Source organism: Gobio gobio (genome assembly GCF_949357685.1).
Source record: "Gobio gobio genome assembly, chromosome: 24".
Lineage (NCBI taxonomy): Eukaryota > Metazoa > Chordata > Actinopteri > Cypriniformes > Gobionidae > Gobio > Gobio gobio.
In genome coordinates, this window is record NC_137120.1 from 11,555,059 (window position 1) to 11,576,926 (window position 21,868).

The window sequence follows — 21,868 nt, forward strand, 5'->3', positions numbered from 1 at the left end:
TATGGTCGAGCTAGGGTGGCATGGTTTCAGCAACCAACCAGGCACCTCAGTTCCACCCATGTCCTGCCTCTTTGTCAATTTTCATTTATCCGGGAGTGACGCACGTTGATGTGCTGCCAAGATGGCAATGGCCGACTTTTAGGCTTAAAAAATGCTCTTCGGAATCCTACGGGTGATGTCACGGACACTACGTCCATATTTTTTTACAGTCAACAAAACAACAAAAACGCCCATTACCATAACAACTTCAGCTCCATCTAGACTCTAGAGCAGAGATGGGCAAACAGTAGACTCTTTTAACAGTTAAAAAAAAACGTGGTTGCATTACATCATGAGGACAGAAAGAGGGTTTAAGGGTGGCAATAGTTTCAGTAAGGGATAAAAATCTCCTACGAGGCTAGTGGCAAAGTAGAAGCAATGGGTTCATTAAATGAAGTTAAAGCCTGAGGCCTTAAATTAGAGATTTTATCAATAAAGAAATTCAAGGAGCTTTAGTACATTTGAGGGATTGGAAAAACATTTACAGGTGGATTTAAGGCAGCATTTATGACTGAGAACAGGACCTTTGGTCTGTGGTAATTATTAGAAATTATATTATTAAAAATATGCAGCTTTTGCATACTCTGCAGGGTGCAGCTAGGCAATCCTTGAGCCACTTAGAAGACGTTCGAAGTATGTCCTTTTTCCATTTCTGCTTTCCTACAAGCTTGTTTTAATAAGCAAGTCTCAGATGTTTACCACCGATCAGTTCTAGATTTTGGTTTAAAAACTTTCAATGGAGCAGTCTCGTTTAAAACAGCCTGAGCAGCTCCAGATGTTGGTTGACGTCAGGAAACACAGAGTCCAGCGACAGTTGTGAACTTCTTAAAGAGCAAATTAAAATGTATTGAGAAGAATAGTATCGGCATGTGATTGAGCATTGACAGCTAAAGATAACACGTTTGACAGAGGCATAGAAAATAAAATAAGCTTATGGTCTGAGATCATTGGATCTGATATTTCAATCTCACTAGATCCAAAGTATGACCATGTATATGAGTGGGTTCTAGAAAGCTCATTCAGAAAATAAATTTGCAAACATTCACAAAATATGAAGTGTCATCCTTACTTGTTCTGGATATGAAGTTAGAGCACGAAGCATTGGTGCTGACCCATCCTTCAGAAATAACTTTTTCGCAAATCCAGCATTGTCCTCGTTGGTGAAGCAGTCATGCGTAACATGTTTTGAGCAAATATATAACATTATACAGACATTGCTCGGCACATTTATTTCATAAATGAAATTCTACCAAGGTGTCCTCAGTGGCTTGAATACCGGGAGTCTATGGAGACTCGTATGTTCGTTGGTACATCCAACAACAGAACATTTGTAATGTTTTTTGGTGCAGACATTATAATACTCTAGCTATAGCTGATACAGCGAGTAAACAGAAATGGCCGTCTCTGTGCTTCTTGGGGTGTGTCTATGCCAAAAGGGCAGATCATCAAACAGCCGTGGGCAGGGTTTCCCTACTCTTACGTAGGGGGAAATATGAAACCATTCGCTATATGAAAGATTCATAATGATTGATGGGGAATCAGATTATTAAAAAAAGTATTGGGTGGATTTTTACCATTATAGACTTGTTGTTTACACACACCGTGGACACACATCTGTGTTCACCAAAAGTGAATTTTGCATTATAGGTCCCCTTTAAGGCATTGATAAACTTGGAAAATTAGAAAGAATCAGAATCAGAAAGAGATTTATTGCCAAGTATGTTTGCACAGTAAGGAAATTGTTTCGGTGAGAGAAGAAGCTTCCAGTACACAGATAGTAAAATAACAAATATATATGAATAAGATACACGCACATACATACACACACACGTGTATATATATAAACACTCAGTTTCAGTCAGTCTCATGTCAATCTTGAGTACCTATAGAGTAGCATTGCATCCTGCATATCTCAGAAAAGTCTTTATTTTTATTATAATTATAAAAGGAAGATGCGCTGTTCCGAGTCTTTCCGAAAAAAGCCGTGCGGCTGGGGGCGTATCGTGTGGGCGGAGCTAAAGAATGTCGAGCGCGCGCCGCTGTTACTGTGTTGAGTGCGTCGGAAAGCTGCGTCATCCCTAAAAGCGGGGAAAAACTTTATTCAACATAAAAAATGGCTTTTAATCAGATACAGCCATACATCTATGATCCGGAATCAGACCCAGAGGCTGAAGTTGAACAGGAGCAGCAGCAAAAACGACTAGAGCAGGACATCTCTATGTGGTATAAGTTACACTAATTATATAATATGCGTAGCGGCTTGTGTTATTTACACATTTATACTTTAATTATATCGTGTGTGTGTGTGTGTGTGTGTGTGTGTGTGTGTGTGTGTGTGTGTGTGTGTGTATGTGTGTGTGTGTGTGTGTGTGTGTGTGTGTGTTTACGCGTGGTTTGTGTAGACATGATTTGTAGTAAGTGGACTGGTTTTGCGCGTCAGGCTAGTGTTTACATAGAAAGACATGGAATAGTAGCGCATTTGAATGAAGAAGCGCGCTTATTTAGTTCAACATATTTCCCCATTCTTTGTGTATTGTTGTTTGGAGTGCTTTTACAATACACAAACATACACATATAGTGGCCAGCTAAACAAATGTACACACTATACATCGCATGCTCCATTGATCAATACGTGGTCATGTTTGGGCTACTTGATGGGCATAGGCAAAAACAGACATTTGAAGCAGTCTTACTCACTGCCTGCGGTTCCAACGTTGGGACCTTTATCCTTGGGACCGCTCCATCCTTCAGTATTAGGCGATTTGAAAATCCGGAAAAGCAAATTCCATCCACTTTTGCCTTAATGCGGGGTTATTTGGCTACGAGCCAGCGCTTTGATGGGCGTATTTCTCTCTCTCGCGCGCGCGCGCTCGCTCGCTCTTCCGGTAGAATTGTCCGTACGGCCCATACAAGGAAATTCCGCCCTGTTGACGTCAAGCGGACCCATGATCGAAAAAAACTTTCCGAAACTTATGACTAACAGGAAGTACTAATTTTGGCAAAGAAATACTCCCATCAAACGTCCACCTTAGCTTTTGAAACTGTGTCCATGTTTGGCATGGGAATCCAAGTCTTTAACAGTGCAAAAAGATCAGTATGCATGAAACAGCATTTCACCCCCCCTTTAAAGAGCAAAGAGTTATAATAAGATGAAGAAAAAAGCTTGATAGAGCTACAATAGCAAACCATCCAGTGTCATCTTGTATTGTAGAAGCAATTCACTCCTCAGGTTACAGATCATCTACATTTCGTAATTTTTCTGTAATAAAACACAGATACACACACAGTAAAAGACATGAACAGGACTGATGATTCAGTTACACAAACACAAAAATACTAGAGACTTGGGGCCTCATTTATCAACGGTGTATGCACAGATCTGTGTGTAAGAACGGTTTCACGAAAAGTGTGGGATTTACCAGCTTGTACTTATACATAGTGTAAATATAAGCACACCTCTGAGCATGCTTACGCAGATCTAGTGGTAGAATAGCGACACTACACATAAAAAAGCATTTAAGTGTCACAGTATGCATTAATCAATCTTCATGTGTCCTATATTTCTTTTAATTATAAAACACTAAATTTATATATACATATTTTGTCATTTTAAACACAATGCATAATTGGTGTCAAACCCTATAAAAGACAGCTGTGACAAATGTTGGATGCAATTATTTCCTTGGACCCAACCTACATCCAGTTCCCTTACCGAAATCCTCAACAAGCCGAAATTAAATGGGGCTTTTGTGCTATCGCCAGATTCCTAAACATTATTGGAGCCATAGACTGCACCCACATCGCCAGAAAAGCACTATCCAGCGAATTTAATGATGTAAATAGAAAAGTGTTTCATTCTGTTAATGTGCAAATCATTAGTGATGCAAATTTGTTGTTGTTAAACGTCGTTGCGCGACTCATTGTGTGTTTGTGAAGTTCCTCTTCTTTGCCATTATTGTGGTGAGGAAAAAAACACATCACGTGATTTTTAAAGGGAAGTGTTGTCACCATATATGGTTGATTGGAGGCGTTTCTGAATGCTAATGAATGTGAACGAGATGGGATTTATCAACAATGATTTCTTACTCATGCGTATAAGAACTGTATGCGCACATTTGATAAATATGCATTTTCTTGTACTTAGGCACATTTAAAAATTCAGTCGTAGGACAAAATATAGAACCTTTTCTAAGCACTGATGATAAATGCGGGCCCTGGGGCCTCATTTTTAAAATGTTGCGTAGAAACTGTTTGATCTAAGATCATTTCTCAAATGTGTGCATGTGTGATTCCGAAAAAATGCACACAAAAACGTGCATATGCCTCTCTTTCGCATGTGAAATATATAAATCGTAAATGTTCTTGAAATTGTGCGCAGCTGAATGGTTTCAGATCTTCGCCTTGTAAACGCCCCCTAATTAATATCATTAGCATATAAAAGAGCACATTCAACATCCACATGTTTTACTTGAGAATGGCGAGCGGCAAGAAAAAGAATTTTAGCAAGGCCGAAATCGGGGTCCTGCTAAATAATGCTAAATAATTTAACTTTAAATGCTAACAGGATTTTGAAAAACCATGCAGGCTATAGGCTGTGTTTTATTTTGAACAAGTAGCCTAGGGTATTCTTGTAATTGATTTTTTCAGGCTATTTTTAAAACGTTTCCTTCATGGTTAAGCTACTAAATATCAGCCAACTGAAACTGAAACTGCTGGTTTACTTTTATTTGTGTACACACAATAAAAACTAAATATTGTGCTTCAATTTGTAAAACATTTCTTTTAACTTGTGGAGCGCGTCAGTCAGTGTAGCCTACACTTGTTTTTCTTTCTTTCGTTTTGTTAATGTGTTAATTATTTAAGTGAAACATATTTTGTGTAAAGCCTATTTATTTTAGTCCTATATATCCTATATATATCACATCAATTTCACAAGTCTAGTACAATTATTTGGTTTCATTTATACAGCAGGGCTGGCCCAAGCCCTTATGGGGCCCTAAGCAGAATTTTATTTGGGGACCCCTCAGTGCCACCAATACGTTTGACTATTGTCAATTCTTGATGCGCACACCCAGTAGCAATGTTAGTAATTGTAGCTGTGTTGCTTACATCATGTCTGGCTGTCATGTTTTTACCCTTATAGGTTTTTAGTTGTGACAGTAGCAAACCCACAAGAGTGATCAGGTGTTAATATTCAAAGCCTTACAGTACTACAGTTCAGACTGGGATATGTACTTTTTTATTTTTAAGTAGTCTTATGCTAAATATGCTCACTTTTCCCCAGGATTGATGAATAGAAGGTTCAAAAGAACAGCATTTCTCTGAAATAGAAAGCTTTCAAAAAAAATCCTAAAAACATTGCACACAACTGTTTTCAACACTGATAATCATAATGTTTCTTGAGCATCAAATAATCATATTAGAATGATTTCTGAAGGATCATGTGACACTGAAGACTGGAGTAATGATGATTCAGCTTTGATCAGAGGAATAAATTACACTTTATTCATAAAGAAAACAGCTGTTTTACATTATAATAATATTTCACAATATTACTGTTTTTACAGTATTTTTGATCAAATAAATGCAGCCTTGGTGAGCAGAAGAGACTTATTTTAAAAACAAGAAATGTTGATTTCTTTCAAACAACAGAGCTTTTATTTTTGCGAAAATAAAATTTGATTTTGTTTGCATTCCATTCGACGGTGTATAAAAACCTTTTTATTTTCTAAATATAAACTTCCAAAATGTAGGCCACACAACTTATAATTCCAAGGGGACGACATAGCACTTGAAGAAAAACATTTACTGAGAAACTGGAAGCTGTCCAAAACATGCAGCACGTCAGACAAGATAGTCATACTAAACCATAGCGCATTCTCAAATCCATCCATTCATAAAAAGGTTACAGGGCAACTGACGAGTAACGTTACGTTTTAGAACTGAGTTTTCTCGCACTTTGGACTTTGAACCCACAAGCGAATAGTGTCCGGCCGATGGCGCCGCGAGCTCGTGCAGCGCTATCAGAATCAATCCGTGCATATATTAGAAAACTTGACATTTTGCAGTTTATTTAGTAATTGTTTAAGGCCATTTCGCGTTTTCAATCATCAAAATAACATATAGCAAAAAGTCATGTGCTCTTGGGAGCCCCCTGGTGGCCACGGGGGCCCTAAGCAGCCGCTTTGTTCGCTTATGCCTTGGGCCGGCTCTGTATACAGTGAATACTTTTTTTCTTGATTTACCCCAAAAGAATGGAAGTGAAATGTGACAACATGCCCCATAGGTAGCATGACCATATGACAGCTTAAAATGTTATCTTATCTAATAAAAAAATATATTCAAGACGAACTAAAATATTTTGTCAATAAAATACAATTATTTAACTTTTTCAAATAAAATTATGGATTTTTTTATTCATTAAAACAACAAACACACTGCAAAACACATACAGCATGGTTCAAAACATAATAATAATGAATGATTTCTGAACATTGACTATAGAATATTCATATTTATATAGAATAGAATAGCATAATTCTGATAGGGGCACATTGTAACGTAACAATGTCTTCTGCTGGTTAGATCAGCATTAAAGAACGTTCTCAACTGTTAAATTACTGTCACAATCACAAGTGAGAGTGCCCCTGATTACCACCTGAGGGCACTCCACCCCGGACTGTCACTCCATCACAAACTACATTACCCATAATCCTTTGCCCGAACTCATCTTCACTCACTGTTTGGACCCGTCTCATGCTGCATTCCAGGCAGGTTTTTGAGCCCGTAAATTACAACTTCAAACCACGACTCACGACTTTGTAGTGTTCCAGGCAAAGTCACGCCAAACTGCCTGAGCGCAAGGAATTGTGTGGTAGTTAGATGTAAACAAAGCATGGTGGACCATACGGGGTGTATGCTCATTTACAATCATTTCTATCACCAAAGGTGCTTACTCCTTGCTTGTTTGAGGGAAATGGAGGAGAAAAACAGCGCAGAAGGCAAGAAAAGCTTGTATACCTTTTATTTTACGTTATTTGTATATTTGTTTCATAAACACTGCATCCGTAGGGGGCTGCCATTGTTGCTTCGCAGGCTATGTGACGTCAAAACTCGTAACTGGGAGTACATCGATCTAGTACGAGTTCACGGGTGGGAAGTCACGGGTTTGACTGCCGTTCCAGTCCACTTTCACGGGTAGAAGGTTGGAAAAACACGGGTTACGGGTTGCCTGGAACGCGGCATCATCACCTCATTACCCCAGCCTATAATAACCATGTTCACTCTGTGATTCACTGCGAAGTCTTGTTTGTCTATACTGCATTTCTGACCATTCTCCCTGGTTTCATGTCTCTTGGTTTTGGATTTCTTGCATGTTCTGTGGATTACCTGTTTGCCTGTCTCTCTTGTCTTGTTTGCTGTATTGGACTGATTACCTGTTATGACCTCTTGCCTGTTTGTTGACTACAAGTGTGGATTACCCTTTAATAAAGCTGCATTTGGATCTTCTACCTTCTGTCTCAGAGCAGTACGTTACAGAAGACTTCGCCAACAATGGATCCAGCAGCCAGAGCCGGCCCAAGGCATAAGCGGCTGCTTAGGGCCCCCTTGGCCACCAGAGGGCCCCCAAGAGCACAATAAATTACTCTCCGTCAAAGTTATTTTATGATGATTGAAATCGCGAAATGGCCTTAAACAATTATTGCAATAAATTGCAAAAAGTTTTCTAATATATGCACGGATTGATTCTGACAGCGCTGCACGAGCTCGCGGCGCCATCGGCTGGACATCATTCCCTTGTTAGTCAGGGTTCAAAGTCTAAAGTGCGGAAAAATCGGCACTAAAACGTACTCGTCAGTTGCCCGGTAACCTTTTTATGAATGGGTGGATTTGAGAATGCTATATGGTTTAGTGCGAATATATTGTCTGACGTGCTTCATGTTTTGAACAGAGTAGTTCCAGTTTCTCCCTTGAAATTATAAGTTGTGTAGCCTACATTTTGGAAGTTTTTATTTAGAAAATAAAAAGGTTCTTTCTACACAGTCGAATGGAAAAATATATTTTTTTTTTATTTCCGCCAAAATAAAAGCTTTTATAAAAGTTTAATGTTTGAAAGAAATCAACATTTCTTGTTTTTAAAATAAGTCTCTTCTTCTCACCAAGGCTGCATTTATTTGATTAAATATACAGTAAAAACAGAAATACTGTGAAATAATATTATAACGTAAAACAGCGGTTTTCTATGTGAATATATAGTAAAATGTAATTTATTCCTGTGATCAAAGCTGAATTTATCATCATTACTCCAGTCTTCTGTGTCATATGATCCTTCACAAATCATTCTATGATTTGGTGCTCAACAAACATCTCTGATTATCAGTGTTGAACAATGTTTTTAGGATTTTTTTTTTTGAAAGCTTTCTATTTCAGATAAATGCTGTTCTTTTGAACCTTATATTCACCAAAGAATCCTGGGGAAAAGTGAGCATATTCAGCATAAGAGACTACTTAAAAAAAGTACATATCCCAGTGTGAACTGTAGTACTGTAAGACTTACTGTAAGACTGAATATTAACGCCTGATCACTCTTGTGGGTTTGCTACTGTTACAATTAAAAACCGTATAAGGGTAAAAACATGACAGGCAGACATGATATAAGCAACATAGCTACAACTAATATCATTTATTCTGGGTGTGCGAATTATCAAGAATTGACAATAGTCAATCGTATTGGTGGCAGAGGGGCCCACAAATAAAATTCTGCTTAGGGCCCCATAAGGGCTTGGGCCGCCCCTGCCAGCAACAGTCACCCTTGTTCGACTACGCTAAGGAACTCACTCACTCGAGGACCACATCAGAGACTTTCTGAACATCACAAACACCACCAACCTCCCGGACTTTATGTTGATTGTTTTTTTTTTTTGCTATGGACTCAACCAACACTTACAAACCAAACTTGTCCGTGATGGTCCTCGAGGGTCCTTGAGTGAGTTCCTTGACTATGCCCTTCAGGTGAGCGGCTCTACATTTACTGTGGGTGTTGTGGAGGAAGGTGACATCTATGCAGGACCTGCCAGTCTATCAGCGGCTTCAGCCACAGAGCAGCGTCCAGCGACGGCATCAACCACAGTGCAGCGTCCAGTGAAGGCTTCAGCCACAGAGCAGCGTCCAGCGACGGCATCAGCCACAGAGCAGCGTCCAGGCACAGAGCAGCGTCCAGCGACGGCATCAACCCAAGAGCAGTATCCAGCGAGGGCTTCAACCACAGAGCAGCGTCCATCGACGGCATCAGCCAAAGAGCAGCGTCCATTCACAGAGCAGCGTCCAGCGACGGCATCAGCCATAGAGCAGGGTCTAGAGACGGCACCAGCCACTGACCAGAGTCCTGAGAAATATATATATGTGACCAGTCACGGAAAGTAGAGACATGTCGGCAGTACAAGTTTCGAGCAAAATGAGAAAGAAGCGGGGGTTTTTTTTCAAAATTTGTGATTTTCGCTTTTTTGCAGAATCTGCTTGTTGAGATCACGAAGAAGCCTCTCCGTGTTTGAGATAGCAGTATTGGTATATTTAAAAGCATACACTTTGAGGTTGAAATCGGCTTGTTTTTCGGAGATTCTAGCATGCAGCAGAGGCGTGTTTCTTTTGTTATTGCCCCACCCCCCACCCCCCACCCCCCAAGTCCGCGGTTGGGCTACTTCAACACTGTTGCCGCGGGCTGTTTTTCATGTCCGTGGGTTGAAGCGACCCCAATTATGTGATATTTAGCCCCGGGAATGCAAATTTTAGTAGGCAACCATGCCAAAAAACATGCGATTTTTAACGGAGAAGCCCCCCTGAAACGCGATTGGGCTTGTTTTGGGCTAGTTTTGAGTAGCAATTGTGTGGGTTTTGTTGTGAAAACCTGGCAACCCTGGTGGCTGGCTGCGCACTGAACAGTGCTAAAGCAACGACAACTACAACGACATGACTGAAAATAAACATACATACTAGGGGTGTGCCATATCATATCGTCCACGATAATACTGGTATAAATTTTACATGATAAAAAAGTGTCATATCGCGACATCAATGATATAGCGATGGCGTATGGAGCATTTACGTTCCCTAGCGCGCACAACAACAACACCTGTCAGAGTAGGCTATACACAAAGAGCAGCATGTCAGCCTCCGATAACGACTTAGTACCTAAAAAGGGAACTACTTGGTTACAAGAGGTCAGCCCTCTTTACAACTGACTAAACATTGACAACTTAAAGCTGCTATTGATGTTTGCAGCGCAATATTTGACCAGAAGGGAAACATTGAGTGTTATTTTCGTCAGTTACGGCTCGTTAGATCTAGTATTCTGCCTTCTTTGAATCAGACACAGAGATAAATTAGTGCGTAAGATTACATTTATTTGAAGGAATGGATTATAGCATTTATTTGGATTCAAATAAATAGTCAATATCAGTGTCAATAGCTTCAATAGCCCCGTTTACATGCATACTTTTATGGTACTTTCCACTTTTATGGAAAGTGTGTGTGCGCGTTTCTGTGGCCAGTTTACACGAGACTTTGTCTAAACCGATCGGGTTTTCCTGTAAGAAACACCTCAGAAAAATAAATTCTTCTGTCAGGCGCAGTTGAAGTAGAAAGTACCTGGGAAAAAAACGCTGTCAGATGAGATGGCGTAGCCAGGCTATGTCTGTGTCATTATTTCAACATTATCTCCATGACTTGTAACAAAATAAAAAGTTTTACACTTCAGAAATATTAGTGTATCCTTATGAAAGCAGTGCTTATATGCAGCATTTTCATTCGGACTTTTAAACCGATTACAGTGCTCTGTCTAAAGACACCTGAAATGAAAACAGCGCATTAATATAGAACGAGGATTCATCTGACTTGGAACTACCTGTGCATTAAACGATTTTATTGCACACCTTCCAGCCAATCAGAATCAAAAATTCAGACAGACCATGACATAAATTACATTAGTTATTGTTAAACTAAAATGTTATGTTATGGTTTTGTTTGCACTAATAAATGCTGTTGCCTACCAGCTGCAATAACCAATAAAACTTATTAACCATATATTTTTTTTCATATCGTCATCGCAAATATATATTTTTGAGGCTATATCTTCCACCCCTAATACATACAGGTCCTTTAAAGTGCTTGAATTTATTTTGTGCAAGAAGTTTTTTGGAAGAAATTCCATATTATTCTCTCCGGTCCGATAATGTGTTATTTCGCCAACACTTCATGAACTATGCTTGATTTACGTTTGTTACTTGCATTTACGTGTTACATTAAGTGTTTCCCGCGTGAGGTACTTTGAGTTGTACATTGCCATGATGTTCACACGCGCACAAAACTACTACGGTACCTCAGCGTTTCACAGACACACCGTGAAATATTGCAAAAATAGACTGGTTACATGAGCCTAAGCTCTTTTCAATAAAATCCATGCAAAAGTTATTATCAGGTCATTTTAGAATACAGTATAGGATGTACCGAATATTCTTCAGTTTTATGCAAAACAGAAATATGACAAATAGAATATCAGTCATATGGCCAAAAATAAATGCAACCATGCAGCTTTAGAGGGGGAAGCTTTACAGGGGGTATGGCTTATCTAAATGACATGTAAATGAGCCCTATTGTCACTCCCAGCAGGTGAGAACTGCAAAATCTTTAGAGGTCGTTTCTCCCTTTGGTTTTTTGAGTGCCTACTTTCAAATGGCCACAACTTCTCCAAATATGACCAGATTTCCATGTGTTACACATCACTTTCCGTGACTGGTAACATATATATGTATATAGACCGGACAGAGTCGGGTTATAATTTGGTATACTGATAAGACCAGACAAGTCAAATCATATAACAAAGTGTATGCTTATGACCTTACACAAGTACTTAACCCAGACCAGAATATTCGGGCCATAAGGAGTTAATATGTGTTTATACAGCGAGAAGCCCAGCCTGTAAGGCAGGAACATCCAAATTATAAAACCTGATAAAAGTGAACGGGGAGGCCCAGCCTGCCGCCGCACAAATACCGTTCAGTGAAATGCCAGTGGACCATGCCCATGAAGAGGCCATGCCTCTAGTAGAATGAGCTAAAAGCCTATAGGGCAGCTGAGATTTTTAGACTCGTAAGCCAGAGAGATAGCGTCCACTACCCATCGTGACAAAGTCTGCTTTGTGACCGCGCACCTGTGGGTGCGGCCGCCAAAGCATATACAGAGCTGTTCAGATTGCCTGTAAGTGGCAGAACGCTCTACATATACTCTCAGTGCTCTAACGGGGTGAATTTGCATCTTTCTCGTCTTGCGACGAAGGAAGTGCTGAAAGTAAATGACCTGTGCTCTGAACGGAGTAGAGAGCACTTTGGGTACATATCCATGTCTTGGTTTGAGGACGACTTAAAAGTCGTTTTGCCCAAGATCTCAGGCTGCCTTGGCGATTTATATAGGCTACCACCGGCATGTTGTCCGTTCGGACCAGGACGTGGTGGTGTTCATGTACGGAAGAAAAGCTCTCAGCGATAGTATGACCGCTTTCATCTCCAGACAGTTTATGTGAAGGCTCTTTTCTGAGTCTGACCAGAGACCGGAGATTGGCCTGCCCTCGTGAAGGGCTCCACAACCTAGGTTGGGTGCATCTGTCGAGATAACTTTCCACTTCGTAATAGTGTCCAAACTCACGCCCGTCTGATACTAGACGGGACTTTTCCAAGGAGCCAGAGCTAATATGCAGCTGTGGTTGACCTTGATTCGTAATCGGCCCGAAGCCATGCGTGAGCTGGAACGCGGCAATTCAGCCAGCACTGAAGGGGGAGCATGTGTAACAGACCCAGTCTGAGAACTGGCGCCACCGAGGCCATGAGACCTAACATCCTCTGAAAACATTTGAGAGGAGTGTATACACCGGTCTTGAAAGAGGCTGCTCGACTCTGAACAAAGAGTGCACGCTGTGACGTCAGTCATGCGCTCGTCTGTAGTGAGTTTAACATTATTCCCAGAACGGAATGTTCTGTGTGGGAGACAATGAGCTCCTTGCCACATTGATCCTGAGACCCAAGCATTTCAAATGGTTGAGAAGCCAAGATCTGTGGGTTAGCAACTGATCTCTGACTGCGCTACTATGAGCCAATCGTCGAGATTGCAAATTCTCAACTATCTCCGTAGTCTCAGCGGGGTTAATGCCGCGTCCATGCACTTCGTAACCGTGCTGGGCGCCAGAGATAGACCAAAGGGTAGCACTTTGTGTTGTAAGGCTTTCCCCTCGAAGGCGAATCTCAAGAATGGCCTGTGATGAGGGGCTATTTGGATATGGAAATAAGCATCCTCTCGATCTGCAGTGAAAATCCAATCTCCCGGGCGAAAGTGCCAAGGATTTGTTTCATTTTTAACATTCTGAATGGGCGCTTCATAAGGGCTTAGTTCAGATGTCTGAGATCTAGAATGGGTCAGAGACCAAGTAGTGACTGTAAAAGCCTGACTCGCTTTGTGAGGGGTGCACGGTTTTGACCACTCCCTTTATTAACAGTTTTGATATTTCGGTTTGAAGCATGTCCTCATGTCGCTTCTCACCGTTGTCTCTACCACGAACTGTAGCGAGTAACCTTGTTTTATTATGTTCAACATCCATGTCGAAATGCCGGGAATAGCATGCCAGGCCTCGGCTTGCGAAGCCAGGGGTTGAATTAATTTGTGGGGCGTGTCACTGAGTAACAGGGACCTGTTAGCCCGGTTGCATTGTGCCAGTGGCACTGTGAGAGGCGGTGTGCACTGAATGGCGGCGCGCGCTTCATTTGGGTCGCCGTGGAAGTTGCGCTTACCAAGGAGATTGTCTTTTTGTACAGGAGAGCGCGTTTGTTCACAGGCTCATGGACTGTGGAAAAATGTTTCCCGCTGCCTGAGTGCAGGGAGCTGGGGAACATAGGGGAATGCTTGACTGTAGGGGTACAACTTTGATGTTGGTACACTGCCTACAGATGAACTCGTAACACTGTGAGGATAGTGTTTATGTTAGGCGGCGCACACCTGCAGTGGGCGTGTGCCTGGCCTTCCTAGTTGTGCAGACTGTAAATTGGACGCATTCCTTGCATAGAAAAAGCTCTTGTGATTCCTTGTAAATAATGTGTGGTGGCGCACACTGTGTAGTGGGCGCAACTTACATTAGAGTACTCACAGCGTAAGCCGGTGAGCGAGTCCACAGAGGTAAACGCGTAACAGCGTCAGTGTGCAACCGAGCATGTTTGACCACAGGCTAGTTAATTGCAATATTTACATCTCCAGTCACCTGAACCAAGGGAACTGGGAGAATATAAGGAAGTCCAGGTGGTATGGAAGCCATTTCACATGCCATTATGCTTTAGTCTAGACCGTGGCAGATTATGAGTGATTTTGTGGCGCTGAATTAACAGTGCTTATGCAGGAGTGCATACTATGCAGTGGGCACATAACCTACAGTGTTGAACCACTCTAGACGCCTGAATAGAGGGGACTGGGAGAAGTGATATAGTGAAAAAAGGCGCAGGACACCGTTAAGCTCTAGACAGAGAGTGCATGCTATGACGTAGGTTGCGCTCTAGTCAGCAAACACGCTCTGTGGAGAGGGCACGCACGCTGCCATAGGGCAGCCATTTTATAACTCCCTTGGCAGCAAGCGCGCGCTGCAGCGAGAACGGCTGTGATGTAAGCCGCATTCTCGATATATTCAGCAGCCTAAGTTCGTTCGCTTGATCTAGCATTCTCTGTCATTATCAGAGCGGCGAGAGCGAGAGAAAAGGAAGAGTAGAAAAGAGGAAGAGTGAGGAGAGCTTAGGCTTGAGTTCGCTCGTCTTCTGAAGACTGAGGGACACCGGAATAAAGACAGTTGCAATAATCTAATCGTAATGTTACAAGAGCATGAATCACAACTTCTAAATCTTTGCTTGAAAGGAGATGCTTCAGTTTTGCAATAGATCTTAAATGGAAAAAATTGTATTATTATAAAATCATCAGAAGATATGTGCAATAAACATTTGTTATGCCTATCCGTTCTGAACAACCCAATGTCCAGGCTTCATATGAAAATCAATTATACTAGCTAAAAAACTGAACTAAACAAACATAAAAAAACTACTCACTTGTTTGTAAGGAATTGTGAATTAACCATAGACTGTAAAGGAATTAACTCATTTCTGTATCCAACACGGCTGTCACGTGACAAAAGATTGAGACTCGAGAGATGAACTGTTTCTGCATTCAGCCTATGGGGACTTGAACTAACGACTCGAATGAGAAGACTCAAGAGATGAACGAATGACTCAAACCGGAAGACTCGAGAGGTGAACTAATCAATTCTGTTTCCTGTACAGAACACATGGGATGTTGCACGTGCAGTCAACACAAAATGAACGAATCACTCTCTGAGACAACCCGTTGTTCTCGAGTCATATTAAAGATTCGTTCAAAATTAATGAATCGTTCATGAACGACACATCACTAATGCCTAACTAAGTATTCTTCTCTACGATTTCTTGGCATAAACGCTGTCAAAACGGCAACAACCAATCAGAAACAGCATAGGCGTTGATTACGCGGGGGACGTGTCCCCCCACTTTATATAAAATGTAAATTCGTCCCCCTCACTTTTTCATTGGGCAAACTGTTCAGTTGATGTTTTCACGAGGCATGTATGTTGGCATGTATCCGAAATGAGTTCATTCCTTTACAGTCTATGGTTAATTCACAATTCCTTACAAACAAGTGAGTAGTTTTTTTATGTTTGTTTAGTTCAGTTTTTTAGCTAGTATAATTGATTTTCATATGAAGCCTGGACATTGGGTTGTTCAGAACGGATAGGCATAACAAATGTTTATTGCACATATCTTCTGATGATTTTATAATAATAAATATATTACAACAGGCAGTCAATAATAGGACTGTAATGGTGTATATGTTGTGAGACACTGAACAGGGAAGCGGTCACGTGAAAAAAGAACGAACAACTTGAACGAGAAGACTCGAGAGATGAACTAATCTTTTCTGTTTCCAATGACTGCTTGGCCTTGCATTTGGGTCTTGATGAACTTGATAAACGAATGACTCAAACCCGAAGACTCGAGACTGGTGAACTAATCAATTCTGTTTCGGACGCATGTATAGCATATGAGGCTGTCACAGCCCAGATCAGACATATTGATGGAATTAACGGCTCATACCCAAAGACACGAGAGGTGAACTAAACTTTCCAGGGAACAGACGTGATTAAATGTGAAGTGACAAAAGAAAGACATTCTGGGACCTTTATTGTTTTCCCTTTATATGCTTCCCCTGGCCCTCATTTTTCAGAAATACATTTCATATCACTGTTATGCAGACGATTCCCAGTTTTACCTACCAGTAAGGCTGGACACTACTGGTTCATCTGATGTGTTATGGAAATGTGTAAATGACATCAAGAGGTGGATGGCAAATAATTTTTTGGCAGCTAAATGAGGATAAAATAGAGGTTTTAATTCTAGGTTGCCCTGCAAATTCCTCCCCTGCTCTGGAAGCCCAGTTAGGTCCTCTTTCAACAAACGAACACAAACAAATCAAAAATCTTGGAGTGATTTTTGACTCTTCACTATTTTTTGATAAACAAATTAATGCTGTTATTATTGGAATTTTTTTCCATTTAAGATCTATTGCAAAACTGAAGCATCTCCTTTCAAGCAAAGATTTAGAAGTTGTGATTCATGCTCTTGTAACATTACGATTAGATTATTGCAACTGTCTTTATTCCGGTGTCCCTCAGTCTTCAGTATCACGATTGCAAGTTGTTCAAAATGCGGCTGCTAGACTGCTGACTGGGTCGAAAAAGAGGGACCACATCTCCCCTATTTTAGCATCTCTTCACTGGCTTCCCATTAAATTTAGAGTTGATTTTAAAATCCTTATGTTTATATATAAGGCGTTGTCTGGCCTTGCACCAAGGTATATAAGCACCGGCGGCGCCAGGGGCGGTCTCAAGACCCTCCTATAAAACGCCTTGACACCCCATTTGACCCCCCCCACCCTCTTCCTGATTAAAAAAATATATATATCCGGGATAAAGATGTAAAAATGTTTCACTTCAAACTACAGAACAATAATAATTAATAATGTATTCGACATATAAAAAATATAAACATAAGAATCACTGACACCCCATGAATGTCGGTGCGCGTTGCAGATCCGTAACTTATGGCGGACCCTGGTGCAGCCACAAATATCATAACTAGCCTGTCTATAATAGACCTACTGTAATTAAGATATATATTCAAAAAATGTATTAAAAACAGAAAGAGGGCTTAGACTACTCAAAGGCTGCGAAAACAGGCCAGTGGGTTCGTTACGCACGTCAATACATTCCTAACGATCTTGGACTTGGTTTGCGTCTTATTTTTTTAAATATTCAGCCATTTAGTGGATGAAACCTTGATCAAAATGAAAATACAATTTATAGAAAATGAAATTCACTTTAAAGAAAGAATTTCAACACAACTCAATGAAGTCTCCAGGCATATTGCACATCTTATAATGAAGTTTATCTTATGCTGCTAACTTTTCATAATCAACATATGAAAAAAAAAAAATAATAATAATATATTATATATATATATATATATATATAAACATTTTTTTTTTTTTTCATATGTATATATGTATATATATATATATAAATAAATATATAAAAAAAATTAAAAAAAATAGGCTACGTTTTCTTTAACCCTCTGTCCGACAAAAGCTCCAACGCATTTTTTCCTTTATGACAGCGGAAACAACTCGCACTCCGTCATTTTTAGCCATACAGATAAGTTCAAGACATAATAATTATAAACTATTAACTGTCTACTTTTATATTATTTTGCATGTGCTCCACTCCAAATAATGTCTTCATTTCAATTTTCATTTTGTTTATTAAACGCAAAGTTTTTAATTTCAAAAGCATTTCTAAATTCAGTTCATATTTCCAACAAACGAAATTACAAGCCAAATTAACGAAATGGTAAAAAGAAAACCTTTGAGTTACCACCATGCAAATTCGAACATTTCGCCCTTCTCTCCCTAAGCGATGACTACAACCCGACATGAGAACGGCATTTAACTAAATGTTCTAAATACATATGCACATATAGCCTAATAATAATAATGATAAACAAATACACAACTTATAATAAATATTTTTTCAAATAATTCTCTCTTTGTAAACTTTGTTCAATGCATGTGAGTGCTGCCGTATGTTCGAATATTACCAGTGATTTTCGCCGTCATCACCCGGCTGTGGTGCCAGAAGACACGAATGAGAAGTTGCGCGTGCTGTGAGAAAATTTGTCTCTGTGCACTCATCCGAAAGCACACGTCTCAGGGCACAAATACTGAGTTCTCTTTCAATTCTTGCTCTTGAACGGACAAATTCACACAAAAAGTATGTCAACATGTCCATCTTGATGAGTATTGTAGCAGACATAGTCTGTATATGCCTTTAGTAAACTTTATACAGTCGAGAAAGATGACGCATATCCGAGCATTAGGTCTTAAAGGGACAGTAGCCTTTACTGCTGTCTGTTTAATGTCAAACAACAAAAGACAAGGACATCACTCACTGCTCTTGATTGAATAGCTTTTGTTAGTTTAATAGGATTAATCTTAAAGGGTTAGTTCACCCAAAAATGAAAATTCTGTCATTAATTACTTACCCTCATGTCGTTCGACACCCGTAAGACCTCCGTTGATCTTAGGAACACAAATGAAGATATTTTAGTTGAAATCTGATGGCTCTGAAAGGCCTCCATTGGCACAATGCACGGTTCACTCTCAAGACCCTTAAAAGGTACTAAAGACGTCGTTACAAAGTCCATCGACGTCTTTACCTTTTAAGGGTCTTGAGAGTGAACCGTGCATTGTGCCAACGGAGGTCTTACGGGTGTCGAACGACATGAGGGTAAGTAATTAATGACAGAATTTTCATTTTTGGGTGAACTAACCCTTTAATACAGTCAAATATGCTATTTTACATTTGATCAATTTCTGTACCTGAAAACTAATGTTAGACGTACCTGAAAAACCTGAAAAGCATAGTTTATTTTGTTAGTATCTTTGCTCAATAGTATTTATTTGTGCTGCTGCTTGTATTTAAATTATTTGTTCTTATTATTTTCTTTATTTTTATTTGACAGTAGTCCTTTTTTCCCTGAACATAGCAAATACTGATCCGTACCGAAACCGTGAACCTAAAACCATGATACAAACCGAACCGTGAGCAATCTGTACCGTTACACCCCTAGCGTGACGTATGCGAGGGGGTGCCACAAAATGGAGAAAATTTTCAAAGGGTGCCATGACTGAAAAAAGGTTGGGAAACACTGGAGTAGGCTATAAGTTGTTACGCTAGACCTAGGGGAAAATCCAAACTTCACAGTGTATTCATCATCAAACTAAAAATGCGGTCAACCAAATCGAATTTTTGTTGTTGTTTAGTAGCAGTAATATGCAGTTATTAGCCGTGTCCACTGTATTTTTTGTTGGTTTTCATGAGACCCCCCTTGAAATGACCAGGACCCCCCATTGCCCCCCCAATCAAAATTGTCTGGAGCCGCCACTGTATATAAGTGATCTTCTTGTGCCTTATTGTCCAGATAGGACACTTAGATCGTCCACTCACTTGCTCTTAACTGTGACGTTAAGTGTCGCTATAAATCAACGGGTGATCGGGCCTTTTCTGTGGCTGGGCCCAAGCTTTGGAATGGTCTCCCCTATCATGTGAGGTCTGCTCCTTCCTTGGACATTTTTAAATCTACTCTTAAATCGTATTTTTATTCTTTAGCGTTTGAAAACCTGTAATTATTTTTGTATATGTCTGCTTTGTACTCTGTACAGCACTTTGGATCAATCCATATTGTGTTTAAATGTGCTTTATAAATAAAGGTTGTTGTTGTTGTTCTCTGAAGCACCGAAGCCCCAAACTGTAGCCTATGATAAATGCTTACAAATGACAGTCTTGTGTATAATGTTATTTTAACGATAGTCCTGTGGTGTATAGCTAATGTTATCTTGTTCAAATTATACATCGAATCAATGTAATTGGCCAGTGACAGGTGTTAAAAACAGCAACGGCTGCCGGAGAAAGTATTGGCTGTTGGAGATGCCGCTACGAGATGCCGCAATTTGAGCTTTGGACAGCTTTATTTAATATAAAAATTGTGCAGCACATATAGAAACTTGTTCTGTAGGCCTGAATAACAATTTATATTCATATTTAATAACGTTACATTTCAAATTAATATTTAATAAAAAGCCTTTTTTTTTATGAAGGCGTGAGACATACATTTTGTCGGCACTGAAACATGAAGGTGATATTGAAACTTCTTGCTGGATATGTAGGGGGAGACCAGGGATGGTTGTAACATGGGTTAGTTGTAACACTTCCGATTTCTCCAATCAGGAACTACAAATCACCTGATTCACTTCAAACATGCTCAGTTTAGTCCTTATTCCACATGTGATAAAGTAGAGCCATGTGGCAGACACAGCAGACGTTGAAAAAAACTATTTTGAGGTAAGAAAGTAACTTTTTTTACTTTGTTTATTTTTGTTATGGGAATTTCTGCTTTGTAGTTAAACTCATCAAAGTTAAATTATGTGTAATGTGTGTCTGTGTAGATATTTTTCACTCAAGTTGTTAGTGTTAATGTTTTAGCTTTTAGCTGTAAGGTGAGCTATATGGCTACATGACATAAATATCCATAAAAATACTTGATTGAAAAAAAAATTCCCACCACATTAATATAGCGTCATGTTTTTTCTACAAAATATTGTTTTTATGTTTAGTCCTGCTGTTTGAATCCCCCACAATAAGCCACTTTTTTGTTTTTCATTTAGATATCGTTAACAAATAGAGACTGTAACATAAAAGTGTCTTACCATTCACACGTAAACACAAAAACAATGAGATCAAAATAAAGAGCTTCATTTTAAAAACAAAAAAGCAGATTCTGATACATAAAACTGCACGTGCTCTGTTGTTCCTCTGCGTTTACGGCGACGGAATGGTTTCATTCAAAGAGGAAGTGAAAGCAATTTGAAAGTAAGGTTGCCAGGTTGTCACAACAAAACCCGCACAATTGCTACTCAAAACTAGCCCAAAACAAGCCCAATCGCGTTTCAGGGGGGCTTCTCCGGTAAAATTCGCATTCCCGGGGCTATCACATAATTGGGGTCGCTTCAACACCACGGACATGAAACACAGCCCGTGGCAACAGTGTTGAAGTAGCCCAATTCCGCGGGAAAACCGCGGACTTGGCAACACTGTAGGGCGCGCTCATAGACACTCTGATTGGCCAACCCTGGTCCCACCCCCAACAATCCAACAATTCTCTAAAGGCAGTTTTTTCTTCTTCTTCTCATTTCACCATTCAATTCGCATTTTCTACTAGAATAGAAAGAGGAACAACTAACGTGCGTTGCTGTGTACGTTGCAGTGTATACGCACACACTCACATATAGTTTCCCCACTATATCACGGGTTAATTGTCACAAATCGTTGTTAATGTTGACTACTTACCGACTTCTAGCCTGGAAGATTATGTATTGTGCATTTTTCAGTACGTTTTTCTGGCTTTGTTTTATTTATGAATGTTTTAGAGAAATGTCCAATAAAGACACAACCGTGAACTGCTTGTCTAATTTGATTTATTTTTTATTTAATTTTTTTTAAATATGCCATTTTGAAAAGAACAATGGAATTATACAAGAAAAACATGACATGTAGTACAAAGAATCATGTGCTGGACAAGTATAATGCTTCAGAAAGGCAGACCCAGTC

The 21,868-nt window shown here is 39.9% G+C and overlaps 1 protein-coding gene across 2 annotated transcripts; it reads right to left on the reverse strand.

Moving 5' to 3' along the window:
• Window positions 1-1,729: 1,729 nt before the first annotated feature.
• Window positions 1,730-21,104, reverse strand: LOC307120401 (uncharacterized protein). 2 transcript variants are annotated; one of them, XM_079807426.1, is made up of 3 exons: window positions 20,968-21,104; window positions 9,110-9,424; window positions 1,730-3,298 (listed from the first exon to the last, which is right to left on the reverse strand). In XM_079807426.1, the coding sequence occupies exons 1-3, from the start codon at window positions 21,014-21,016 to the stop codon at window positions 3,270-3,272; spliced, it is 393 nt and encodes a 130-aa protein (XP_079663552.1). In that variant the 5' UTR covers window positions 21,017-21,104; the 3' UTR covers window positions 1,730-3,269. The 2 variants fall into 2 exon arrangements, with proteins under 2 accessions (XP_079663552.1, XP_079663553.1); XM_079807427.1 differs by having other exon boundaries at window positions 3,144-3,298; window positions 9,114-9,424.
• Between the last annotated feature and the right edge of the window lie 764 nt (window positions 21,105-21,868).

What these genes read in the sequence shown, in the direction of transcription:
- LOC307120401 (XM_079807426.1), bottom strand. Translation starts at nt 21,016, where the DNA reads ATGAAGCTCTTTATTTTGATCTCATTGTTTTTGTGTTTACGTGTGAAT. An exon ending in TTTGTGTTTACGTGTGAATG is followed by an intron (nt 9,425 to 20,967) that starts GTAAGACACTTT and finishes TATATTTCTCAG; the next exon opens with GACTCTGGTCAGTGGCTGGT. An exon ending in AGCCGCTGATAGACTGGCAG is followed by an intron (nt 3,299 to 9,109) that starts GTCCTGCATAGA and finishes GTTTTATTACAG; the next exon opens with AAAAATTACGAAATGTAGAT.